The sequence below is a fragment of the Cucurbita moschata genome, unplaced genomic scaffold (assembly GCF_002738365.1).
Source record: "Cucurbita moschata cultivar Rifu unplaced genomic scaffold, Cmos_1.0 Cmo_Scf00021, whole genome shotgun sequence".
NCBI lineage: Eukaryota > Viridiplantae > Streptophyta > Magnoliopsida > Cucurbitales > Cucurbitaceae > Cucurbita > Cucurbita moschata.
Genome location: NW_019268537.1, coordinates 607,811 through 632,156, shown reverse-complemented (window position 1 = coordinate 632,156; position 24,346 = coordinate 607,811). Strand labels below are relative to the sequence as shown.

General features: G+C 38.2%; 1 protein-coding gene, 1 long non-coding RNA gene, 2 other non-coding genes and 1 pseudogene across 4 annotated transcripts; all 5 read left to right on the top strand.

The window, feature by feature from the left end:
- The first annotated feature begins 314 nt into the window (after window positions 1-314).
- On the top strand, window positions 315-385 carry TRNAG-GCC. The gene has a single exon. It is a non-coding gene; the product is annotated as a tRNA-Gly (tRNA).
- Window positions 354-10,923, top strand: LOC111458250 (annotated as a pseudogene).
- LOC111458973 lies at window positions 395-481 on the top strand. Its single transcript, XR_002713231.1, has one exon. It is a non-coding gene; the product is annotated as a small nucleolar RNA snoR114 (small nucleolar RNA).
- Window positions 10,924-12,009: 1,086 nt separating the features above from the next.
- Window positions 12,010-18,439, top strand: LOC111458235 (protein ALP1-like). The gene is made up of 2 exons (XM_023100751.1): window positions 12,010-12,480; window positions 17,143-18,439. Exons 1-2 carry the CDS (start codon window positions 12,339-12,341, stop codon window positions 18,183-18,185), a joined length of 1,185 nt encoding a protein of 394 aa, XP_022956519.1. The 5' UTR covers window positions 12,010-12,338; the 3' UTR covers window positions 18,186-18,439.
- A 1,163-nt stretch (window positions 18,440-19,602) lies between these two features.
- On the top strand, window positions 19,603-21,516 carry LOC111458237. Its single transcript, XR_002713073.1, has 3 exons — window positions 19,603-19,726; window positions 20,334-20,412; window positions 21,212-21,516. It is a non-coding gene; the product is annotated as an uncharacterized LOC111458237 (long non-coding RNA).
- The last annotated feature ends 2,830 nt before the right edge of the window (window positions 21,517-24,346 follow it).

Sequence of the window (24,346 nt, the reverse complement as noted above, 5' to 3'; positions counted from 1 at the left end):
ATTAAAAGTCGCAAACTAAATTGTCATTAATACAAAAGTACGGTAATTAAGCAATCATGAACAGTGAGAATCAGCTTATTATATTACTAAAATCGTTTCTAACAAAATAATAATAAAAATGCACATTAACTTTATAATTTATCTTAGAAAATTCTTATAAACTTTGAAACGTTTCAATAAAAATCTAAGTTCCAATTGAAGAGGAGGTGTGATCAAAGCTTAGACAATCAAATTAAAAAAATAAAAGAAGAAAAAATCATTTTTTATCAAAAACTTTAAATGATTTAAATAATATAATCACAATATTTCAACAAGCACCAGTGGTCTAGTGTTTGAATAGTACCCTGCCACGGTACAGACCCGGGTTCGATTCCCGGCTGGTGCACTCACGGTCTTGCGGTGAAGAATTTAGCGTTGCCTGTGATCAGGGTCGATCACTACCGTCCGATTTTCTGGCGAAACTATTAGCGCATCCGAGCTTGACCTTTATTTTTAAAAAAAGTTTGGTCGAAATTTAAATTATGGCTAAACCTCAACGATCAATGATTAGAACAATTAAATTAAGATATAAACCTCAGGCGCTGGAAATAGGTTTTAGTGGGTAAAATCGTAGAACTCTCGAACTCGAATTTCAGTAGACCCTTATGGTTTGCTTCTTTGGCTGATTTGATCTCTGCTTCCATTTATGATTCTGCAACTGCGAACATGGTTTTGTCGAAACAAAAAGTCGAAGCAGAAATTGAGAGAAAAGCTAGCCGAATCGTTAATTTCATCAGTCGCCGGCAAACACTCCAACGCTGATGCTTCCGGTGAACCGGATACAGAATCTCGGCGAGAAACCCTCAAGAGCTATTAGGAACCGCTACTCGCCATGGACCTAGATTGTCCAAGCGAGAGAAACGAAGAGAATCGGTAATTTTCACAGCGTCGGATGGGAATAAGGATCAGAAGAAGGAAGAGGATAATGAGAAGGCCAAGAAGTTGAAGAAAAAGAAGAAGAAGAGTAATAAGAAGACAAAAAGTGGTGAGGAGGAGAAGGAGAAGCAGGGAGATGTAGCTGGGAATGAAGTGAAACGGCAGCTTGAAGAAACTCAGAATAATATAGGCAGGTAGTTCATGTTCATCTGTTATATATCTCAGTAGCTTAGTATTTCCTTTCGAACTCTTAGATTGAATGACATTGATGAACTATGATTAATTCATTATGAAGTTTTCTGGAAATGGTTTGTCTGTGGTTATTTACTGTTAATGCTCGAGGAGGAAGAAACTGTATTACTAATATGAAATTGTTGATTAAGGAATGACTTGTGCTTGATGAAGCTTCAAATCTCTTTCTCTTGTGTTAGTTCCTTTGTAGATATTGTGTACACAACAATGCCTAAAGAGCTAATTATGTGTTTAATATACTGATCTGAGGAATTTGTAATGGTATCACGTCTTAGTCCAATCTGTATTATCCAGACTGATAGATGCATTAGTGCTGCCCCCTCCCTCCCTTTTGATCACATAAATTTACTTGTGTTCTTGCTGTTGAACACAACTCACTGTGGGAAACACTCGCACTCTTTATTAAGACCAATCGAGAAGAGAATACAAGACACTCGGTAGAATACTTCTGCTTTTTATTGTTTTTAGATTTCTTAGATGAATAACCTAGGTAGGGTGGAGAGGTATTTATACTAAGAGTAAACAATCTATATTTAACCAATCTAAATCTAGACCTAACCGATTTGAATCTAGACCTAACAAATTGAATCTTTCTCCTAAAATATCTACATCTCTTTCTCCTAAAGTCTCTACTAAAATAAATATACTGGGCTCGTACAATTAGGCTTGACTCTATTGGGCTAGTACAATTATTGGGCTTGACTCTATTGGGCTAGTGATGATATTTCAACACTCCCCCTCAGCACTAGTCCTCATTCGCTGCACCATGTTGAGGTGACAGCGAAAACTCTCATGTTTGCCAGTATTCAGCCCTTTTGTAAACAAGTCTGCCACTTGGACATCTGTCTTGATTTGCTGCATCTTGATCTCTTCCTTTAGGACCTTCTCTCTAATGAAGTGGTTGTGCACCTCCACATGCTTTGTTCTAGCATGAAACACCGGATTTTCTGCAAGGCGAATCGCAGATTGATTGTTGCAATAAAGTGGTATTGGATACTCAATTTTCTGGTGCCAATCTTCCATCAAAAGTTTTAAGCATGTATTTTCCTGAGTTGCTCCAGCTGCTGCTCTGTACTCTGCTTCTTTAGTTGACAATGATATTGTTTGTTGTCTTTTGTTACACCAAAAAATTGTTCTTGAACCGAGCTTGAACACATACCCAGTGATTGATCTTCGGGTATCGTGGTCTCCTTTGACATATCTTAAGGTCGGTCGAGCTGTATCTAAATAAGGCTTCTTCAGATTTTGCATATATTGATCAAAGACTCCAACTTCATTTTCGAATTTTTTCGGTTGGTCCATGTAGAACTCTCTGTTTAACTCTCCCTGCAAGAAAGCATTATTCATATCCATCTGCCATAATTTCCAATCTTTATTTACCGTAAGTACTGGAGGAACTTGTACGATAATGATCTTTGCCACTGGCCTAATCGTTTCATCATAATCTAGTCCATATTCTTGAGAGAACCCTGAATCTATAGTCTGAGCTTTGTATCTCACGATTGATCCATCCGGGGTACACATTATTTCGTAAGCCCACTTGCAAGAGATGAGTTTGGTATCTCTTGGTCTTGACACTAATTCCCAAGTCTGATTTTGTTCTAGGGCTATAGTTTCTTCCTCCATTGCTTTCTGCCAAGCTGAGTTTTGTGATGCTTCTTCATATATCTCTGGCTCATTAACTTCGTCTTCTACTGCGTTGGCATACTCTAGATTTTCCTTTAGGATTATTTCTGAATGTCTGAGTTGTTGAGGTGTCATTTCATTTTCACTAGGCTCGCTTGGTTGAGTCACTTCTTGCTCGCCAACACTAGTGTCACTTGAATCTTCAGGCATATCAGCACTTGAGCAAATGTGTACAATTTGCTCCCCCGTCTTTTGTGGAAGAATCTCTTCAGTTTGCTCCCCTATGTTCTGGAGAAGAATCTCTTCAGTTTGCTCCCCTATGTTCTGGAGAAGAATCTCTTCAGTTTGCTCCCCTATGTTCTGGAGAAGAATCTCTTCAGTTTGCTCCCCTATGTTCTGGAGAAGAATCTCTTCAGTTTGCTCCCCTATGTTCTGGAGAAGAATCTCTTCAGTTTGCTCCCCTATGTTCTGGAGAAGAATCTCTTCAGTTTGCTCCCCTATGTTCTGGAGAAGAATCTCTTCAGTTTGCTCCCCTATGTTCTGGAGAAGAATCTCTTCAGTTTGCTCCCCTATGTTCTGGAGAAGAATCTCTTCAGTTTGCTCCCCTATGTTCTGGAGAAGAATCTCTTCAGTTTGCTCCCCTATGTTCTGGAGAAGAATCTCTTCAGTTTGCTCCCCTATGTTCTGGAGAAGAATCTCTTCAGTTTGCTCCCCTATGTTCTGGAGAAGAATCTCTTCAGTTTGCTCCCCTATGTTCTGGAGAAGAATCTCTTCAGTTTGCTCCCCTATGTTCTGGAGAAGAATCTCTTCAGTTTGCTCCCCTATGTTCTGGAGAAGAATCTCTTCAGTTTGCTCCCCTATGTTCTGGAGAAGAATCTCTTCAGTTTGCTCCCCTATGTTCTGGAGAAGAATCTCTTCAGTTTGCTCCCCTATGTTCTGGAGAAGAATCTCTTCAGTTTGCTCCCCTATGTTCTGGAGAAGAATCTCTTTAATTTGCTCCCCCATGTCCTGGAGAAGAATTTCTTCAGTTTGCTCAAGGCGTGGTAATACTTCCTTCTCTAAGGGCCACCCCTCTTCCATTGCACCGTTTTGATCGTCAATCATGTGGTTTAAGCATCCTGAATCAATGATCCATTCATCCTCATAGTTGATATGGTCTTCCATTGTCGCCATGAGTGCTAGCTCGTCTTCTTCTATGGGACATAGTACCTCTGCATCCCATTCATCTTCTATCTTCTTTTTGGATATTGCCACATTGGTTTCAATGGACTTTTTCCTGGACCAACAATCTCTAGACATATGACCCTTTTTCCCGCAGTTATAGCAAATACCACCAAATCTCGTTCTTTGAAAACTCTTGTTGTCATTCTTCTGAGCTCTCTCAGGTTGTGCAATCCCTTGGTGGCTTCTTCTTTTGTCACCATTGTATCCACGTCTGGTAGACGGCCTATTATTGCTCTGACTTTCACTCGTGTAGAGTGCTTCTTCTTCACCCTTCAATGTGAAGCCTCCCATTTGTTTAGCCATGGCTTCTTGGCTGGCTAACAAATTTTCGAACTCTACCAGTGATGGTTGAGTGGGCCATCCTTGTACAGCAGCAATGAAGCTTCGATATTCCGGTCGTAATCCGTGGATTATAATCCTCTTCATTCGAGATTCTACAATGGCGGACTTTGGGTCTAGTTCAGTAATCTCTCGACAGATTGATTTGACCTTGTGGAAGTACTGAGCAATTGTCATATCACGTTGTGTAATTGACAACAACTCATTCTCCAGAAGTTGTAGCCTCGTATCGTTCTTCTTTGAGAACAACATCACGAACGTGTCCCATGCTTCTTTCGGTGTCTTGTCATCCCAAATATGTTCTAACATCTCTTCTCCGATTGTGGTCTTCAACGCAAACATTGCTTTGCCTGCTTTGATTCTCCATTTGCGCAAGGCGCCGTTGGAATCCTCCTCTGGCGGCGTAGTTTCACACCCGCCAACGATCTCCCAAAGATCTTGTCCTTGTAAATAGGACATCATGCATGTTGCCCACGTGTTGTAGTTGTTGTTGCTGAGTTTCTTGATTCCTCCAACGATTTGGAAATCACCCATCGTGTTGGCCATACCTCAGTAATACCAAACAAGTTCTTTTGACACAAGACTTGCAGAGTCACAGACTTCTCACGACACAAAAGAAACTCACTCACCACTAATCTCAAGAAATCGTTTCTGATGTGGAAGATCAGGCAGAGCTGCAACCACAGAGCATACTAAGGATTCCAAGAGATCAGATAACCTACACTAACCTCGCTCTGATACCAAATGTTGAACACAACTCACTGTGGGAAACACTCGCACTCTTTATTAAGACCAATCGAGAAGAGAATACAAGACACTCGGTAGAATACTTCTGCTTTTTATTGTTTTTAGATTTCTTAGATGAATAACCTAGGTAGGGTGGAGAGGTATTTATACTAAGAGTAAACAATCTATATTTAACCAATCTAAATCTAGACCTAACCGATTTGAATCTAGACCTAACAAATTGAATCTTTCTCCTAAAATATCTACATCTCTTTCTCCTAAAGTATCTTTCTCCTAAAATATCTACATCTCTTTCTCCTAAAGTCTCTACTAAAATAAATATACTGGGCTCGTACAATTAGGCTTGACTCTATTGGGCTAGTACAATTATTGGGCTAGTGATGATATTTCAACATTGTTAGGAATCACGACTCTCCACAATGGTATGATATTGTCCACTTTGAGCATAAGCTCTCATGGCTTTGCTTTGGGCTTCCCCAAAAAGGCCTCATACCAATGGAGATAGTATTCCTCACTTATAAACCCATGATCTTCCACTAAATTAACCAATGTGGGACACTCCCAATCCCAATAATCCTCAACACCTCCCCTCGAACAAAGCACACTATAAGCCTCCCCTGAGGCTTATGGAGCTCTCGAATAGCCTCCCCTTAATTGAGGCTCGACTCCTTTCTCTGGAGCCCTCGAACAAAGTACACCATTTGTTCGACATGTTAGTCACTTTTGACTACACCTTCGAGGCTCGCCATTCTTTGTTCGATATTTGAGGATTCTATTGGCATGGTTAGGGTTAGGGCATGGCTCTGATACCATGTTAGGAATCACGACTCTCCACAATGGTATGATATTGTCCACTTTGAGCATAAGCTCTCATGGCTTTGCTTTGGGCTTCCCCAAAAGGCCTCATACCAATGGAGATAGTATTCCTCACTTATAAACCCATGATCTTCCACTAAATTAACCAATGTGGGACACTCCCAATCCCAATAATCCTCAACACCTCCCCTCGAACAAAGCACACTATAAGCCTCCCCTGAGGCTTATGGAGCTCTCGAATAGCCTCCCCTTAATTGAGGCTCGACTCCTTTCTCTGGAGCCCTCGAACAAAGTACACCATTTGTTCGACATGTTAGTCACTTTTGACTACACCTTCGAGGCTCGCCATTCTTTGTTCGATATTTGAGGATTCTATTGGCATGGTTAGGGTTAGGGCATGGCTCTGATACCATGTTAGGAATCACGACTCTCCACAATGGTATGATATTGTCCACTTTGAGCATAAGCTCTCATGGCTTTGCTTTGGGCTTCCCCAAAAGGCCTCATACCAATGGAGATAGTATTCCTCACTTATAAACCCATGATCTTCCACTAAATTAACCAATGTGGGACACTCCCAATCCCAATAATCCTCAACACCTCCCCTCGAACAAAGCACACTATAAGCCTCCCCTGAGGCTTATGGAGCTCTCGAATAGCCTCCCCTTAATTGAGGCTCGACTCCTTTCTCTGGAGCCCTCGAACAAAGTACACCATTTGTTCGACACTTTAGTCACTTTTGACTACACCTTCGAGGCTCGCCATTCTTTGTTCGATATTTGAGGATTCTATTGGCATGGTTAGGTTTAGGGCATGGCTCTGATACCATGTTAGGAATCACGACTCTCCACAATGGTATGATATTGTCCACTTTGAGCATAAGCTCTCATGGCTTTGCTTTGGGCTTCCCCAAAAGGCCTCATACCAATGAAGATAGTATTCCTCACTTATAAACCCATGATCTTCCACTAAATTAACCAATGTGGGACACTCCCAATCCCAATAATCCTCAACACCTCCCCTCGAACAAAGCACACTATAAGCCTCCCCTGAGGCTTATGGAGCTCTCGAATAGCCTCCCCTTAATTGAGGCTCGACTCCTTCTCTGGAGCCCTCGAACAAAGTACACCATTTGTTCGACACTTTAGTCACTTTTGACTACACCTTCGAGGCTCGCCATTCTTTGTTCGATATTTGAGGATTCTATTGGCATGGTTAGGTTTAGGGCATGGCTCTGATACCATGTTAGGAATCACGACTCTCCACAATGGTATGATATTGTCCACTTTGAGCATAAGCTCTCATGGCTTTGCTTTGGGCTTCCCCAAAAGGCCTCATACCAATGAAGATAGTATTCCTCACTTATAAACCCATGATCTTCCACTAAATTAACCAATGTGGGACACTCCCAATCCCAATAATCCTCAACACCTCCCCTCGAACAAAGCACACTATAAGCCTCCCCTGAGGCTTATGGAGCTCTCGAATAGCCTCCCCTTAATTGAGGCTCGACTCCTTTCTCTGGAGCCCTCGAACAAAGTACACCATTTGTTCGACATGTTAGTCACTTTTGACTACACCTTCGAGGCTCGCCATTCTTTGTTCGATATTTGAGGATTCTATTGGCATGGTTAGGTTTAGGGCATGGCTCTGATACCATGTTAGGAATCACGACTCTCCACAATGGTATGATATTGTCCACTTTGAGCATAAGCTCTCATGGCTTTGCTTTGGGCTTCCCCAAAAGGCCTCATACCAATGAAGATAGTATTCCTCACTTATAAACCCATGATCTTCCACTAAATTAACCAATGTGGGACACTCCCAATCCCAATAATCCTCAACACCTCCCCTCGAACAAAGCACACTATAAGCCTCCCCTGAGGCTTATGGAGCTCTCGAATAGCCTCCCCTTAATTGAGGCTCGACTCCTTTCTCTGGAGCCCTCGAACAAAGTACACCATTTGTTCGACATGTTAGTCACTTTTGACTACACCTTCGAGGCTCGCCATTCTTTGTTCGATATTTGAGGATTCTATTGGCATGGTTAGGTTTAGGGCATGGCTCTGATACCATGTTAGGAATCACGACTCTCCACAATGGTATGATATTGTCCACTTTGAGCATAAGCTCTCATGGCTTTGCTTTGGGCTTCCCCAAAAGGCCTCATACCAATGAAGATAGTATTCCTCACTTATAAACCCATGATCTTCCACTAAATTAACCAATGTGGGACACTCCCAATCCCAATAATCCTCAACACCTCCCCTCGAACAAAGCACACTATAAGCCTCCCCTGAGGCTTATGGAGCTCTCGAATAGCCTCCCCTTAATTGAGGCTCGACTCCTTTCTCTGGAGCCCTCGAACAAAGTACACCATTTGTTCGACATGTTAGTCACTTTTGACTACACCTTCGAGGCTCGCCATTCTTTGTTCGATATTTGAGGATTCTATTGGCATGGTTAGGTTTAGGGCATGGCTCTGATACCATGTTAGGAATCACGACTCTCCACAATGGTATGATATTGTCCACTTTGAGCATAAGCTCTCATGGCTTTGCTTTGGGCTTCCCCAAAAGGCCTCATACCAATGAAGATAGTATTCCTCACTTATAAACCCATGATCTTCCACTAAATTAACCAATGTGGGACACTCCCAATCCCAATAATCCTCAACACCTCCCCTCGAACAAAGCACACTATAAGCCTCCCCTGAGGCTTATGGAGCTCTCGAATAGCCTCCCCTTAATTGAGGCTCGACTCCTTTCTCTGGAGCCCTCGAACAAAGTACACCATTTGTTCGACATGTTAGTCACTTTTGACTACACCTTCGAGGCTCGCCATTCTTTGTTCGATATTTGAGGATTCTATTGGCATGGTTAGGGTTAGGGCATGGCTCTGATACCATGTTAGGAATCACGACTCTCCACAATGGTATGATATTGTCCACTTTGAGCATAAGCTCTCATGGCTTTGCTTTGGGCTTCCCCAAAAGGCCTCATACCAATGGAGATAGTATTCCTCACTTATAAACCCATGATCTTCCACTAAATTAACCAATGTGGGACACTCCCAATCCCAATAATCCTCAACACCTCCCCTCGAACAAAGCACACTATAAGCCTCCCCTGAGGCTTATGGAGCTCTCGAATAGCCTCCCCTTAATTGAGGCTCGACTCCTTTCTCTGGAGCCCTCGAACAAAGTACACCATTTGTTCGACATGTTAGTCACTTTTGACTACACCTTCGAGGCTCGCCATTCTTTGTTCGATATTTGAGGATTCTATTGGCATGGTTAGGGTTAGGGCATGGCTCTGATACCATGTTAGGAATCACGACTCTCCACAATGGTATGATATTGTCCACTTTGAGCATAAGCTCTCATGGCTTTGCTTTGGGCTTCCCCAAAAGGCCTCATACCAATGGAGATAGTATTCCTCACTTATAAACCCATGATCTTCCACTAAATTAACCAATGTGGGACACTCCCAATCCCAATAATCCTCAACACTTGCAATATTCCCGAGTGAAGTAAGTGAAAATGGTGGCTACAAAAGTGTATGTTGGAGGCATTCCATATTATTCAACTGAGGACGATATTTTTAGCTTTTTTGAAAGCTGTGGCACTATAACCGAAGTTGATTGTATGAAGTTTCCAGAGAGTGGCAAATTCAGAGGCATTGCAATATTAATTTTCAAGGTATGGTAATCTGATTAATATGAACTTTCATTCCTCTTAGTAGCTAAGATCAATCAAGTCTTGAAGATGTTTCATGATTTATACTTTGTTCTAAGATCATAGGCTTACTGAGAGTGAATGAGTGCAAGTGTTGGGTCCTTTTTGAAGTTAATTGAGGTTAGAAAATGCGGATTTATAAGGCTTATTATGACACTAAGATTTCCGACCAAGACGTATATGAACATTATTAAAGAATATTCATATGAGCATACAATTAGCCTTCTCGCACTAAATAGTATATAGCATATCATCTTGTAAGTCTGCTTCATTTGGCTTTTTAAGCTAGAATCAGTCAAGATTCCATTAGTGTTGAAAAAGTATCAAATATTGCTGGTGTGTTCTTCTTTGTAATAGAAATAGTTACCAGAGCTGTGTTGGGGCTGGTGTGGGGATTACAATTTTACTGAATTTTGGATTTCTAGAGGTCAGATTTCTTTAGTTTTCGAGTTACCTTACCACTGTTTACCATTTGCAGACCGAAGCTGCAGCAAAACGAGCACTAGCCATGGATGGAGCTGACATGTGAGAATATGAACAATTTGATATCATGTCGCCATTATACTTTCTGTCCTTTTCCACCATCTTATTACAAATTATTTCTTATGTAGGGGGGGGCCTCTTCCTTAAAGTACAGCCCTACAAGGGAACTCGAACGAGTAAAGCAGTCGATTCCTCTTCGGGAATCGTGGAAGGCTACAACAGAATCTATCTGGGGAATCTGTCGTGGGATGTAACAGAGGATGATCTGAAGAAACTCTTCTCTCACTGTAACACTGCATTGATACGTTTTGGCATGGACAAGGAGACGACAGGGGAGTTTCGTGGCTATGCCCACGTGGATTTCGCTGACAGCGTCTTGTTAAAAACGGCTCTCAAGTTAGACCAGGAAACAATTCATGGCAGGCCTGTCAAGGTAAGATGTGCAGTTCCAAAGAAAGGAACAGAAAGAGGAGGAGGAGAAGCAGCAGCAGCAGCAGAAATAGAAACAGAAACACATCCAGAAACGCAAGCAAAACCTGTGCCTGAAATGAAGGAAGCTGAAACTGGATTAAGCTCTATAAGTGGTAAGATAAGAAGAAGAACATGCTACGAATGTGGTGAAAAAGGCCATCTTTCTTCCAACTGCCCAAAGAAGCTGCTTGCGGATTCAATTGCAAGTTAGTACAATCAATGCCCTCTCTTTTCTTTTTTTTTCCTTCTCATTTCGAGTCCAAAATAGTGTGATTCGGAACTCGGGCTAGATCAAGTAAGGACAAGTTTAGAATGATTTTATAAGTGCTTATAATTTTATGAATTGCATGTTTAAATGTGTTATTTTGTGCAACTATATTTAAATTATCTACATTGTTGAAACTTCATCCATCTGTCGATCGTGGGCTAAGAAAGTTGTCAAAAAAAAAAATTGATGTTGTTTTTCCTCGCGATCTCTATACTCCACTTAGGAAGCACGATTCTACCCATGATCAACCCCTTAATTAGTCAATGTGAGACTCTTTTTTCAACAATCCATCTCTCCATGCCAAAACCCATTCACCATACTTTGATGGGAAATTCGCCAGAAAACTTCATAGTTCCTATGAAAGTTAATAAGTGAATTCTGAATAATTGTTAAAACTCGAAAAAATTTTATTTGAGAATTCAAACAAATATAGAATTCAATTGGTGAAATGAAATAAAATGATATACAAAATCTAAAATATAAAAAATAAAATAAATATTATATTATATAGATAACCATCTATTAAAAATTAGTTCAACCAAGAGATATCAAATGTCCCCTCCATTAATAGAGGCCTTAATACATATTTCAAATTCAAATCAAATACAATTTAATTTTAAAATTTTGGTGGGTAAATAACTTTTTTTATTTTTTATTAAAAAAAAAAAGCAAATTTCATATAAAATAAAATCTTTGAATAGTATAATCCTACCGTCTTGATTGGTTTTAAGAATAAATTATCTATGTAATTTTAGATCTTTATCTCGTTCAAAAATATATATTTTTTTATTTTAAAAATTTAGTATATCAAATGGGGGAACGAAGATTTAAACTTCCATGTTTGAAATATGTTCTACCCATTTAAAACTTTTTACATGATAAATAAAATATTAAATATTGTTTAATCACTAATTTCAAATTCACCCACCTTTATAATATCACAAATGTATAAAATCCCAATTATTAGAATGTACGGCGTTTGAATTTGATAATCATTTAGATTAGATCAAGATTATCATAAGAGGGAAAAATTAGAAAAAGGAAGAAAGATTTTTTTATTTTTTATTTTGATACATTTTATATTTTTTTCACGATTTGTTGGGCAACATTGTCCTTCCCTCAACATGATGAATTGGCCACCAATGCGTCACTTCTCTTTCTTTTTTACAACTTCCATCGCCTTCCTCTAAACTTCTATTCCATCTTCTTCCATTCATCATTGCATGCTTTGGAATCAAAACCAGAGGAAATACACACATACCCATCAATACCCATCAATACCCATCATGTCTTTTTAACCCAAATACTTGAACCCCTCCTTTCCTTTTGAGTTATTGTTTCATAAATTTCGAATTTGAGCGTTTTCTTTATGTGAATTCTATCGTATTCTTCGATTCTCTTGGTGGGTTCTTGTGGGTGTTTCTTCTTTTGCCTCATCTTTGCTTCTTTTTCCAGTTTCGAATGGGACCCATTAGAGGGTTCAAGAGGAAGAAGCAGAAGAAGGCACAGAAAAAGGTTGTCCAATATGTCTTCGCTGCTGCTTCACTGTCGTTTCAGCCACAGCCCTTGGATTGGTGGGATGAGTTCTCACAGAGGATTACTGGTAAACCATTTTTTGCTTCTCTTCTACTTGAATTTGTGCATTGTTATTGCTCTTAGTTGCTTTCTGTTTATTGGGTCTCTCCGTTGAATTCTTTTGCTGTTTGGTGAGCTTTCTGGACGGTGGTGGAATGTAGTGTTTAATAATCATATATCTTTGATGCCTGCAATTATAGAACCGTGATATGTTCCTAATAACATTGAGAGGGTCAGAAGGGGCAGCCTGTTGAAGTGATCCTATGGGCATGGAGATGGATCAAATCTGTTTAGCAGCAGATATTAGCTTAGATATGTTAGTTCATTTGATAATTGATGTGTACAAGTTGTGGCTACTCACTTAGCTGGTTTATAGAGTGTTAACTGTGTTGTGTTCTGATGTTCTTTCTTTTTCTCATTGAATTGTATCAAAGTACTAATTATTTCTTAGCTGCTCCTACTTTTTTGAGCTTTGGTCATTGTAACAGCCCCAATCCCACCGCTAGTAGATATTGTCCTATTTCGGCTTTCCCTTTCGAGCTTCCCCTCAAAGTTTTTAAAATGCATCTGCTAGGAAGAGGTTTCCACACCCTTATAAACAATGCTTCGTTCTCCTCTCCAACCGATGTGGGGTCTCACAATCCACCCCCTCCTGGGCCCAGTATCCTTGTTAGCACTCGTTCCCTTCTCCCACCCCTCTTTGGGGCCCAGCGTTCTTGCTAGTACTCGGTCCCCTCTCCAATCGATGTGGGATCTCACATTTTGTGTCAGCATTGCTGACAATAAACATCTTTAGAGAACCGAGTCCAATGTGATCCAAAACTCTCGTATTCTTCTTTGTTGATTCGTATTAATGATATCACTCTGACTCTAAATATAGTAAATTGAAGTTAAAATCTGTCATCCGTTGACATTTGTAAGAAGGATGTAACGACCCAGATCCACCGCCAGTAGATATTGTCCTCTTTCGGTTTTCCCTTTCTGGCTTCTCTTCAAGGCTTTAAAATGCGTCTGCTGGGGGAAGGGTGATGTCCAACATTGGTTGGGGAGGAGAACAAAACACCATTTATAAGGGTGTGGAAACTTTCCCCTAGCAAACGCGTTTTAAAACCTTGAGGGGAAGTCCGAAAGGGAAAACCCAAAAAAGACAACATCTGCTAGCAGTGGATCTGGATCCTTAGAAAGACAGTGTCTGAGAAATGGAAGGATGAGTCTGAAAGTAATGAAGTACATAATACAGAGAAGAAGGGCGGGGATTGAACAGCATTCAACATCAAGTATGTGTTTTTTATGGTCTGCTGTTGTTTATGCCTAGAAATGGAAGGATGAGTCTGAAAGTAATGAAGTACATAATACAGAGAAGAAGGGCGGGGATTGAACAGCATTCAACATCAAGTATGTGTTTTTTATGGTCTGCTGTTGTTTATGCCTAGAAATGGAAGGATGAGTCTGAAAGTAATGAAGTACATAATACAGAGAAGAAGGGCGGGGATTGAACAGCATTCAACATCAAGTATGTGTTTTTTATGGTCTGCTGTTGTTTATGCCTAGAAATGGAAGGATGAGTCTGAAAGTAATGAAGTACATAATACAGAGAAGAAGGGCGGGGATTGAACAGCATTCAACATCAAGTATGTGTTTTTTATGGTCTGCTGTTGTTTATGCCTAGAAATGGAAGGATGAGTCTGAAAGTAATGAAGTACATAATACAGAGAAGAAGGGCGGGGATTGAACAGCATTCAACATCAAGTATGTGTTTTTTATGGTCTGCTGTTGTTTATGCCTAGAAATGGAAGGATGAGTCTGAAAGTAATGAAGTACATAATACAGAGAAGAAGGGCGGGGATTGAACAGCATTCAACATCAAGTATGTGTTTTTTATGGTCTGCTGTTGTTTATGCCTAGAAATGGAAGGATGAGTCTGAAAGTAATGAAGTACATAATACAGAGAAGAAGGGCGGGGATTGAACAGCATTCAACATCAAGTATGTGTTTTTTATGGTCTGCTGTTGTTTATGCCTAGAAATGGAAGGATGAGTCTGAAAGTAATGAAGTACATAATACAGAGAAGAAGGGCGGGGATTGAACAGCATTCAACATCAAGTATGTGTTTTTTATGGTCTGCTGTTGTTTATGCCTAGAAATGGAAGGATGAGTCTGAAAGTAATGAAGTACATAATACAGAGAAGAAGGGCGGGGATTGAACAGCATTCAACATCAAGTATGTGTTTTTTATGGTCTGCTGTTGTTTATGCCTAGAAATGGAAGGATGAGTCTGAAAGTAATGAAGTACATAATACAGAGAAGAAGGGCGGGGATTGAACAGCATTCAACATCAAGTATGTGTTTTTTATGGTCTGCTGTTGTTTATGCCTAGAAATGGAAGGATGAGTCTGAAAGTAATGAAGTACATAATACAGAGAAGAAGGGCGGGGATTGAACAGCATTCAACATCAAGTATGTGTTTTTTATGGTCTGCTGTTGTTTATGCCTAGAAATGGAAGGATGAGTCTGAAAGTAATGAAGTACATAATACAGAGAAGAAGGGCGGGGATTGAACAGCATTCAACATCAAGTATGTGTTTTTTATGGTCTGCTGTTGTTTATGCCTAGAAATGGAAGGATGAGTCTGAAAGTAATGAAGTACATAATACAGAGAAGAAGGGCGGGGATTGAACAGCATTCAACATCAAGTATGTGTTTTTTATGGTCTGCTGTTGTTTATGCCTAGAAATGGAAGGATGAGTCTGAAAGTAATGAAGTACATAATACAGAGAAGAAGGGCGGGGATTGAACAGCATTCAACATCAAGTATGTGTTTTTTATGGTCTGCTGTTGTTTATGCCTAGAAATGGAAGGATGAGTCTGAAAGTAATGAAGTACATAATACAGAGAAGAAGGGCGGGGATTGAACAGCATTCAACATCAAGTATGTGTTTTTTATGGTCTGCTGTTGTTTATGCCTAGAAATGGAAGGATGAGTCTGAAAGTAATGAAGTACATAATACAGAGAAGAAGGGCGGGGATTGAACAGCATTCAACATCAAGTATGTGTTTTTTATGGTCTGCTGTTGTTTATGCCTAGAAATGGAAGGATGAGTCTGAAAGTAATGAAGTACATAATACAGAGAAGAAGGGCGGGGATTGAACAGCATTCAACATCAAGTATGTGTTTTTTATGGTCTGCTGTTGTTTATGCCTAGAAATGGAAGGATGAGTCTGAAAGTAATGAAGTACATAATACAGAGAAGAAGGGCGGGGATTGAACAGAAATGGAAGGATGAGTCTGAAAGTAATGAAGTACATAATACAGAGAAGAAGGGCGGGGATTGAACAGCATTCGAAGGATGAGTCTGAAAGTAATGAAGTACATAATACAGAGAAGAAGGGCGGGGATTGAACAGCATTCAACATCAAGTATGTGTTTTTTATGGTCTGCTGTTGTTTATGCCTAGAAATGGAAGGATGACTACAAATATCTTTATCTGGTTGTTTTAGAGGCATCTTGGAAACGGGTATGTTTAAGTTTCGATTCGAGTCAATGTAGTAATGCTACAATTGCATAAAAGTTCATAGAAAATGGATCTCTTCTAGGTGTTAAGATTTGTTTCAACCTACTGATATGGCTAAGTGCTCAATATTTGATTTTGGTATTCCAGAGGACCTAACAACGACTGCCGAAGATTAACGCAGGCTGGGGTCTAGTTTTATTAGATATCAGTTCTTATATTTTGATATTCCATGGTTCTCAAATGTTGGGTACACATTTAGCAGTTACTTTGTTCTGGCCATGATTTATGACATGAAGTAAATCTTTACTTGTAGCTTAAAACCAAAGGATATGACTAAATGTGCGGATGAATGTGTAACTGCTCAAGCTCACCGTAGCAGATGTTGTCTTCTTTGGGCTTTCCCCTCAAGATTTTAAAACGCGTTTGCTAGGGAGAGGTTTCCACACCCTTATAAAGAAGTTTCGTTTCCCTCTCCAATCAATGTGGGGTCTCACAATCTACTTCCCTTGGGGGCCCAACATCCTCGCTGGCACACCATTCGGTGCCTGGCCCTGATACCATTTGTAACCGCACAAGCCCACCACGAGCAGATATTATCCTCTTTGGGTTTTCCCTTCCGAGCTTCCCCTCAAGGTTTTAAAATGCGTCTATTAGAGAGAGGTTTCCACACCCTTATAAACAATATTTCGTTCCCCTCTCTAACTAGTGTGGGATATCACAATCCACCCCATTGGGAGCCCAACATCCTCGTTGGCGCACCTCCCCTGGTGCCTGGCTCTAATACCATTTGTAACAGCCCAACCCCAGTCCTCTTTGGGCTTTTCCTTCCGACCTCCCCCTCAAAGTTTTAAAACGTTTCTGTTAGGGAGAGGTTTCCACACCCTTTTAAAGAATGTTTTGTTCCCCTCTCCAACCAATGTAGGATCTCACACAATGAAATCGTCGAATTCTATCGCCTCACCAATGTAGTTTATCTTTGTTTGGTGATGAATGAGTTGGATATATTGATCTGATATTAGTTAGTCTCACTAATAATGTCACTTGTTATATCTTTACTGTGAGTTCTCTCTCTTTCTATCTGTCATATCTGAAAAGGTACAATGCCTTTTCTTAGGAACAGAACATTTGCAGCAGGGACTGATTATGAGTTTTATCCTTGTTTTTTTGCCTCCAATCAGGACCATTATCTCAGTCCAAGAACACCAAATTTGAGTCAGTTTTCAAAATTTCAAGAAAGACATTCAGCTATATCTGTTCTCTTGTCAAGGAAGCTATGATGGCTAAAACCTCAAATTTTACCGACTTAAACGGCAAGCCTTTGTCCCTAAATGACCAAGTCGCTGTTGCTCTTAGGCGACTTTGCTCCGGTGAATCATTATCAAATATCGGTGACTCGTTTGGAATGAATCAATCATCAGTTTCTCAAATAACATGGCGTTTTGTGGAGGCGATGGAAGAGAAAGGCATTCGCCATCTCTCGTGGCCTTCAACAGAAGAAGATATGGATCAGATAAAGTCCAAGTTCAAGAAAATCAGAGGTCTACCTAATTGTTGCGGTGTAATCGAAACGACGCACATTATGATGACTTTGCCAACGACAGAATCTGCCAATGGCGTCTGGCTTGATCGCGAGAAAAACTGCAGCATGATCTTGCAAGTGATTGTAGATCCAGAAATGAGATTCTGTGACATCATAACAGGTTGGCCAGGAAGCTTAAGCGATGCACTCGTGCTTGAAAGCTCAGGTTTTTTCAAACGTTCACAAGATGGCGAGCGGTTGAACGGAAAGAAGATGAAGCTCTCAGAAAGTGCAGAACTAGGAGAGTATATTATAGGAGACTCTGGTTTTCCACTCTTGCCATGGCTACTAACTCCTTACCAAGGGAAAGGCCTTGCAGATTACCAGACCGAGTTCAATAAGCGCCATTTCGGTACCCGGCTGGTGGCTCGAAGGGCATTGACAAGGTTGAAAGAGATGTGGAAGATCATTAAAGGGATAATGTGGAAGCCTGATAAACATAAGCTACCAAGGATCATTCTTGTTTGCTGCTTACTTCACAATATAATGATCGATGTGGAGGACGAGATGCAAGACGAAATGCCATTGTCTCATCATCACGATCCGAGTTACCGACAACAAAGTTGCAAATTCGTCGACAATACTGCTTCGATCACGAGGGAGAAACTTTCCATGTACTTATCTGAAAAGTTAACACCCTAAGAGAACCTCGTCGTGCACGAAAACATTCTTTTTTTTCTTTTCTTTTTGATAGATTGATCTGTGCTGCTGTTTATTCAAATTGCCCAAAGTGTTGTTCACTCATTTAGATGCTATTGATGGTTCATTATAGATATCTCTGGTGATTATGGTCCTGCTATATCTAAACAGATAGATACCCAGTTTCCTTTTCTACAAACATTATGCTGAACTGTTTAGAACTTTGAGCTGAAGAAATTTCACCTTCCCAACTGTTCTTTTCCCCTCTGATAATATGTTTACAATTTCCACTTCTATCCTGCTTGTGTTTACAAGGTTCTGATCAGTTTGTTTTCTGTGTCTGCATTGTTCTATACGTGAACGTGTTACTCGAAATGTTAGCTTTTCAGGACGGTAGTAGCCACTTATCCTATGAGTTATGTTTAGATTGACATTTTCATGTTTTCAATGAGGTTTTCTGATAAGTTTTATGTGTATGCATGGATTGAAAATTTGGACCTCTTTTTAAAATGTATGTATAATCCAACCTCCGAATATGGGCTGGGAAGGCCAATGGCTCGATTGAACGTGGATGGATGGATGTTTGGGATGTCCCGAGATTATAACGAAACGTGGGCCCGTTCTCAATGGCATGACTGAGTGAGCTACGATGGGCGACGATGCCCTGTGACTTGGGATGGCGTCAAGACATGAGGGCTATGTTAATTGGGAACCAAGATGATGTTGGATGTGATGTGGCATTGAGAGACCTTAGCCTCGAGTATAAGCAAGGTTGAGCCGAATGACTTGATCTAGTGTAGAGGCAAGTAGGTTGGTTGTGTCGCAAATGATTGAATATGAATGTGCAGGCAGCGTGTGTGATCGAACAAACTTTGATTCCGCACAAGTGATGTTTGGTTTGGGAAGGCAAATCTTGCTTAAGGTCCGACAAAGCCATGAAACGGGGCGAAATACGAATATGAGGTTTGGGTTCTCCTCAAGGCTTGACGTGAGTGTGTCAATATCACAATGTCGCACGATTGAAAAAGTACGACCAGTAAAAATTATTGTATTGATAAGTATCTATCAAATTAAAAAAAGAAAAAGAAAAAAAAGAAAATATTAGTCAGAGATTTTCATTCTAAGGTTTTCAATATTGTCATAATTTCTTCATCTAAACATTGAAATAATTATGAAAAATTATGCGATTCAATTATGAGATAAATAATATTCCTCTCGTCAAGTAATAATAATAATAAATAAATATAGAAAAATCTTAAATTATAAATTTTAAGAAAAAAGAAATATCACTAATGTAAATAATAAGCATTTTAATTTAGGATAATATGTAAAATGTTTATTTATTAATTTAAATATATTAGTTGTTTCTTCATAATTATAATTATAATTTTTTTTTATTTTTTATTTTTTTGGCGCGAGGTGAGGCAGGGATTAGGGGAGGAAAATACTGAGGCTGCGAAGATACTTTTTGTGATGAATGGAAATGGAAGTGTTGCATTTGACGGAAGACGAGAAATTCATGTCCGCCGGACTCATCATTGCCAGTAAACCCCTTTTCTTTTTCCGCATTTTGCTTTGATAATACTAATTGCTTACTTGAATCATGCTTGAAATTTCGCGTTTAGGCTTCCTAATCGTTGGAATTTCGTGGCGATTCTTTTGTATTATAGTCAATCCCCTATGGTACGATTTGGTAATCGTCCTAAAATACCACCAATTTCCAATTACCTTTTGAAGTTCGCGCAAAACAGGAACTGGATTTTCTTTGTTTGAATATCACACGTGATTTCTTTCCTGAATTAAATCATCCACCTCTTTTCTCGTTTATCTCATGTATAAATCCCTAATTATGATGAGAAGATCGCTTCCTTCTAGGTGCGGTATCAAGAAATCAGCCGGAAAGTACACAGAAATAACCTTTGTTGTTAGTTCCATTTATACTAAGCAACAATTTCCGTAGTGGAGGGACAAATTTTGTTGCTATCAATCTGAACAGAAATAAAAACTACGCGTCGTATGAACATTTGACCATCGAACTACAGGGGAGAAGTTTGAATGCATGGTTTTGTGTTACAGCCATGTCCTGATAGTGTGGCGGCAAGTTGTTTGGTTGATGATTCATAATGGAGCTTTTCTTGTTTGACTTTGCAGTTCAAGGAAGGATGGCGTTCTTCGATTCCTACTGAACTTTCGTATTATATGCTGACTATTTGGGGTCCGTACATCACAGGTGAGGAAACTAAGCTGTTAGAATTAGTTTTGTTTCGTGGAAGCTACGGAGCTTTAGATATTCAAAGTGAAAACCAAGCTTAGAAATGGTTATGTTCTGCTTATGCGTATGCTTATGCTTATGCTTATGCCTTGTGCTATTATGGGAGCTTGGAAACTCTATATTTGGCCCCTAAGACTAAGAACTAAGAACTTCCGTTAGTCTAATAGTAAATTTAGAGTGGACCTCTTGCATTTATTTCTGATAGGTTTGTTTATTAAAAGCTACTTTTGGCCTTTGGGCCATCCAAAGTGTCACAGACAAAAACAAATCTGTTGTGGTTAGATATATGATTGAGTTTTCAATTTTGTTCATCATGTTTGTACCATTTTGTCAATTTCTGGACTTCTGAATCATTAAAGACAAAATTGAAAAATGGTGTGAAGGACTTAATTATGGGTGTGAAGTCTTGTGGTTTTCTAAACTAAGTAGCTTTTCTTTCAGTCATTTCGTAATTGTAGGCATGTCCTGGACCATGTTCATGTACTGGGAAGTAGTATATGGCTGTGGTCGTGAAATCTGTCTCTTTTGTAATGGGAACTTAACAACAAATTTACAACTACCATTGCCATATTGGTCTTATTGTTTGCCCAATTAGAAAATTCCCTGAAGGTGGCTAAATTGTTTAACGCCATGGACTTTTGGTTTCTGTTTGTGTGAACTAGTAGTTTAAAAATGCAGCAGCCCTTTTTGTTTGTTCTTTGTTTGTTCTTACTGTTTTCCAGGTGTGCTGCTTAACAACCCAGAATTTGCATTTCAGATGCAAAACCATCCAACATCTATTCTCCCATCAACATCAGCGGTGTTATGCTGAAGTCTCGAGATACCTGGTCAAATAGGTAATAATAATTCTGGTCTTTCTATTTGATGTCCAAACCTTTGAGACTTCCTGCTTGGATGAGATTATTTGTTATGAGAAATGGGGTTATGTAAATGTTTGCCTCCCTTTTAAGGACATGGGACATGGGAGTGTGAGGTCTTACATTCCCATTATTGGTTGGGGAGAGAACGAAACATTTCTTATAAGGGTGTGGAAATCTCTCTCTAATCGTGAGCCTGACTGCAATACGTAACGGGTTAAAGAGAAAAATATTTGCCAACGGTGGGCTTGGGCGGTTACAAATGGTATTAGAGTCAGACACCGGGTGATGTGCCAGCGAGGATGCTTGGCCCCAAAGGGAGTGGATTGTGAGATCCCATGTTGGTTGGAGAGGAGAACGAAATATTCCTTATAAGGATGTGGAAACCTCTCTTTATGATATGTAATGGGTCAAAGCAGACAACATCTGCTATTGTTGGACTTGACTTGTTACAGGGAGAGTTAAGTTACAATTTGGATTCCATTTTGTCATTTGAGGGAATCATCAAGATGTCATCAAGGCCTTGTAACAGTTGAGTTTGGCTAATGGGAAATAAAAGCTGCACTTGATAAAACTCTTAATCTAGTGGTAAATGACACTAAAAGTCATTACTTGCTTAAGTCAATGCATATCTCTCACCAAGCCACCAATAAATAAGATGAGAATAATATGAAATGGACTATTCCTAATCTTGCTTATGATCATGGAGTTGACTTTTTTAGAGCCTCACTTCTTTTTACCACTACGCCATGATACTCGTCAGGTAACACGACGAGTACTATGACGTAGAGGTAAAAAGATTTGAAATACGAGTATGGCTGCAAAAATATACGGTGGAAAGATTAATGAATATTATATTATTTTTTGCAAAAGTTAACCAGAAGCTAACCCAATGCACTCGATAATTAAAATTTTGACATTTACAAGTATAATAAGTCTCAAATTACGAAATTAAAACTCGAGAGGTCCATAAAGCTATCAATTTAAAGGATCTTGAGTTGAATCTTTTGCTTTTTCTATATAATTAGCAAATAATTGAATCAATTAATGCGTTTGGAAAAATTTAAATCAAAGATTTTAAGATATTAAAAAAAAATCCAGGATGATTTTCTGTTTTAATATGGAAAGATTTTCAAGTATAAAGTCAACACACGTGTGAGAGCCTACTTTTGGATATTAAAATTGGCAAGAAAGTCAACTAGAAATTAGTAATTTTTTTAAGTCTAATTTATAATTAATGGGTAATTGTTTTTTTTTTTTTAATATTTTAATGAGGTGACGTATATATTAACAATATTTTCTAAAATTATTATGTTATTAATATTTATTACATTAATTATTATAGAAATGGAGGCGGTGAATCTAGTCTTGAATGTAACACTTTCCATTATTTTCTTCGCGTATTTTATAATCTTCATAATATTATTAATTTTCCGCTTTCAATTTCAACGTTTTTCCACTTTACCCACCAAAAAATAATCTAAATCAATCCACAAAATTTAAAAATAATTAGTGTTCAGCCAATCCGGTCTCGACAAATGGCGTAACCCTATTGGCTATGACTAATAATGGAATTTCAAACAATTTCATTTTGAGAATGTCTCGAGTTAGGTTGTCGTGCATCCTAAAGTTGGACCATTTCCCTTTTGTGTCCTATGGGATTTTTGTTTTTCCAATTTATTTTTTCAATCAAAATTTCAAATTTAATTTATAAATAATAATATATACTAATTATTGTAAATATTTTTTAAAGATAAAATTAGGCATAATTGATTAGTGCAATTAAGCTGTATTAGTTTCTTTCATTTATTTTAAATATTAGGTATCAATTATGTTACTCTAATTAATCTTTCCTTGATAATCAAATTAAACTAATCTCAATTAAATAAAATAACTTTAAAATCAAACATAATTCGGTACATAAGACACTCAAAAGTCGTTCGTCTCTATTAAACTTTATTATTTTAGGTAAATATAAATATTTGATTTATTAATTTTATTTATGGGCTCTTTAAAAGTAAATACTACGTTATTTTGTTATTATTCGTAATTTTATGTGAATGAGATTTTTATTAGTTAATATAAAATTTTCTGCTATATTAATTTAATGGCTTTGTTTTTGTTGACATAACAATGGATAAGTTCACATAAAAAATAATAATAATAAATAAATAATAAAATTGTATAAGAAATTTGAATTTATTTGTTTTTTTTCCTGTATTTAAATTTTATATTTAATAGTAATTTTATCATCTACTTACAATTTTTATATAAAAAAAATATAGTCAAAATTTAGAAATTGAGGGAAAATGTAATTGAAATTTTTTTGTTTTTTTTTGAAAAAAATTGTAGACATAAATACTTTAACGAATTTAATTAATTTAATAAAAAAATCTAATATGGTTTAATCTTTTATTTTCCTAATTATTGATTTAAAAATAACAAATATATCTCTTACAAGGGTATGCTATGCTGTTGATTTAATATTTTATTATCAAAACAACTCTTATTATAATATGTTCTCAGTTCATTCATGTACCCATCTTTTATTAAGACGTCACAAAAAAAAAATAATTAAACTACGTAATTATTATAGGTTTATAATCTTCTATTTTGAAAAATAAATTATGTAATTGAATTAATAATTAATTAATTAAAATGGAAAAAAAAAAGGGCAAGTGGAAAAGGGTTTGTTTTTGTTGGCGTAGGGTAGGTGTATGGAGTCTCGTGCTACCATATACAATTTACCAATTAATTTGACAATTTATACATTCAACTACTCCTATATTCATATTCCTCCTCTTTTAAATAAAATATATACCCCAAAAAATAATTAATTAATTACTTTTTTCTCAAAAGACAAAAAAACATTGGAATATATATTTCACTAAATTATGTGTCACTACTTATTTGGGCTGATTTAATTATTAAAATATTTAATTTCATTTTTGAATATTGGCTAATTTAAAAAAAAATAATAAAAAATAGCTAAAGCTTTGCAAACATTTCTGTTTTTTTTTTTTTTTTTTTTTTAG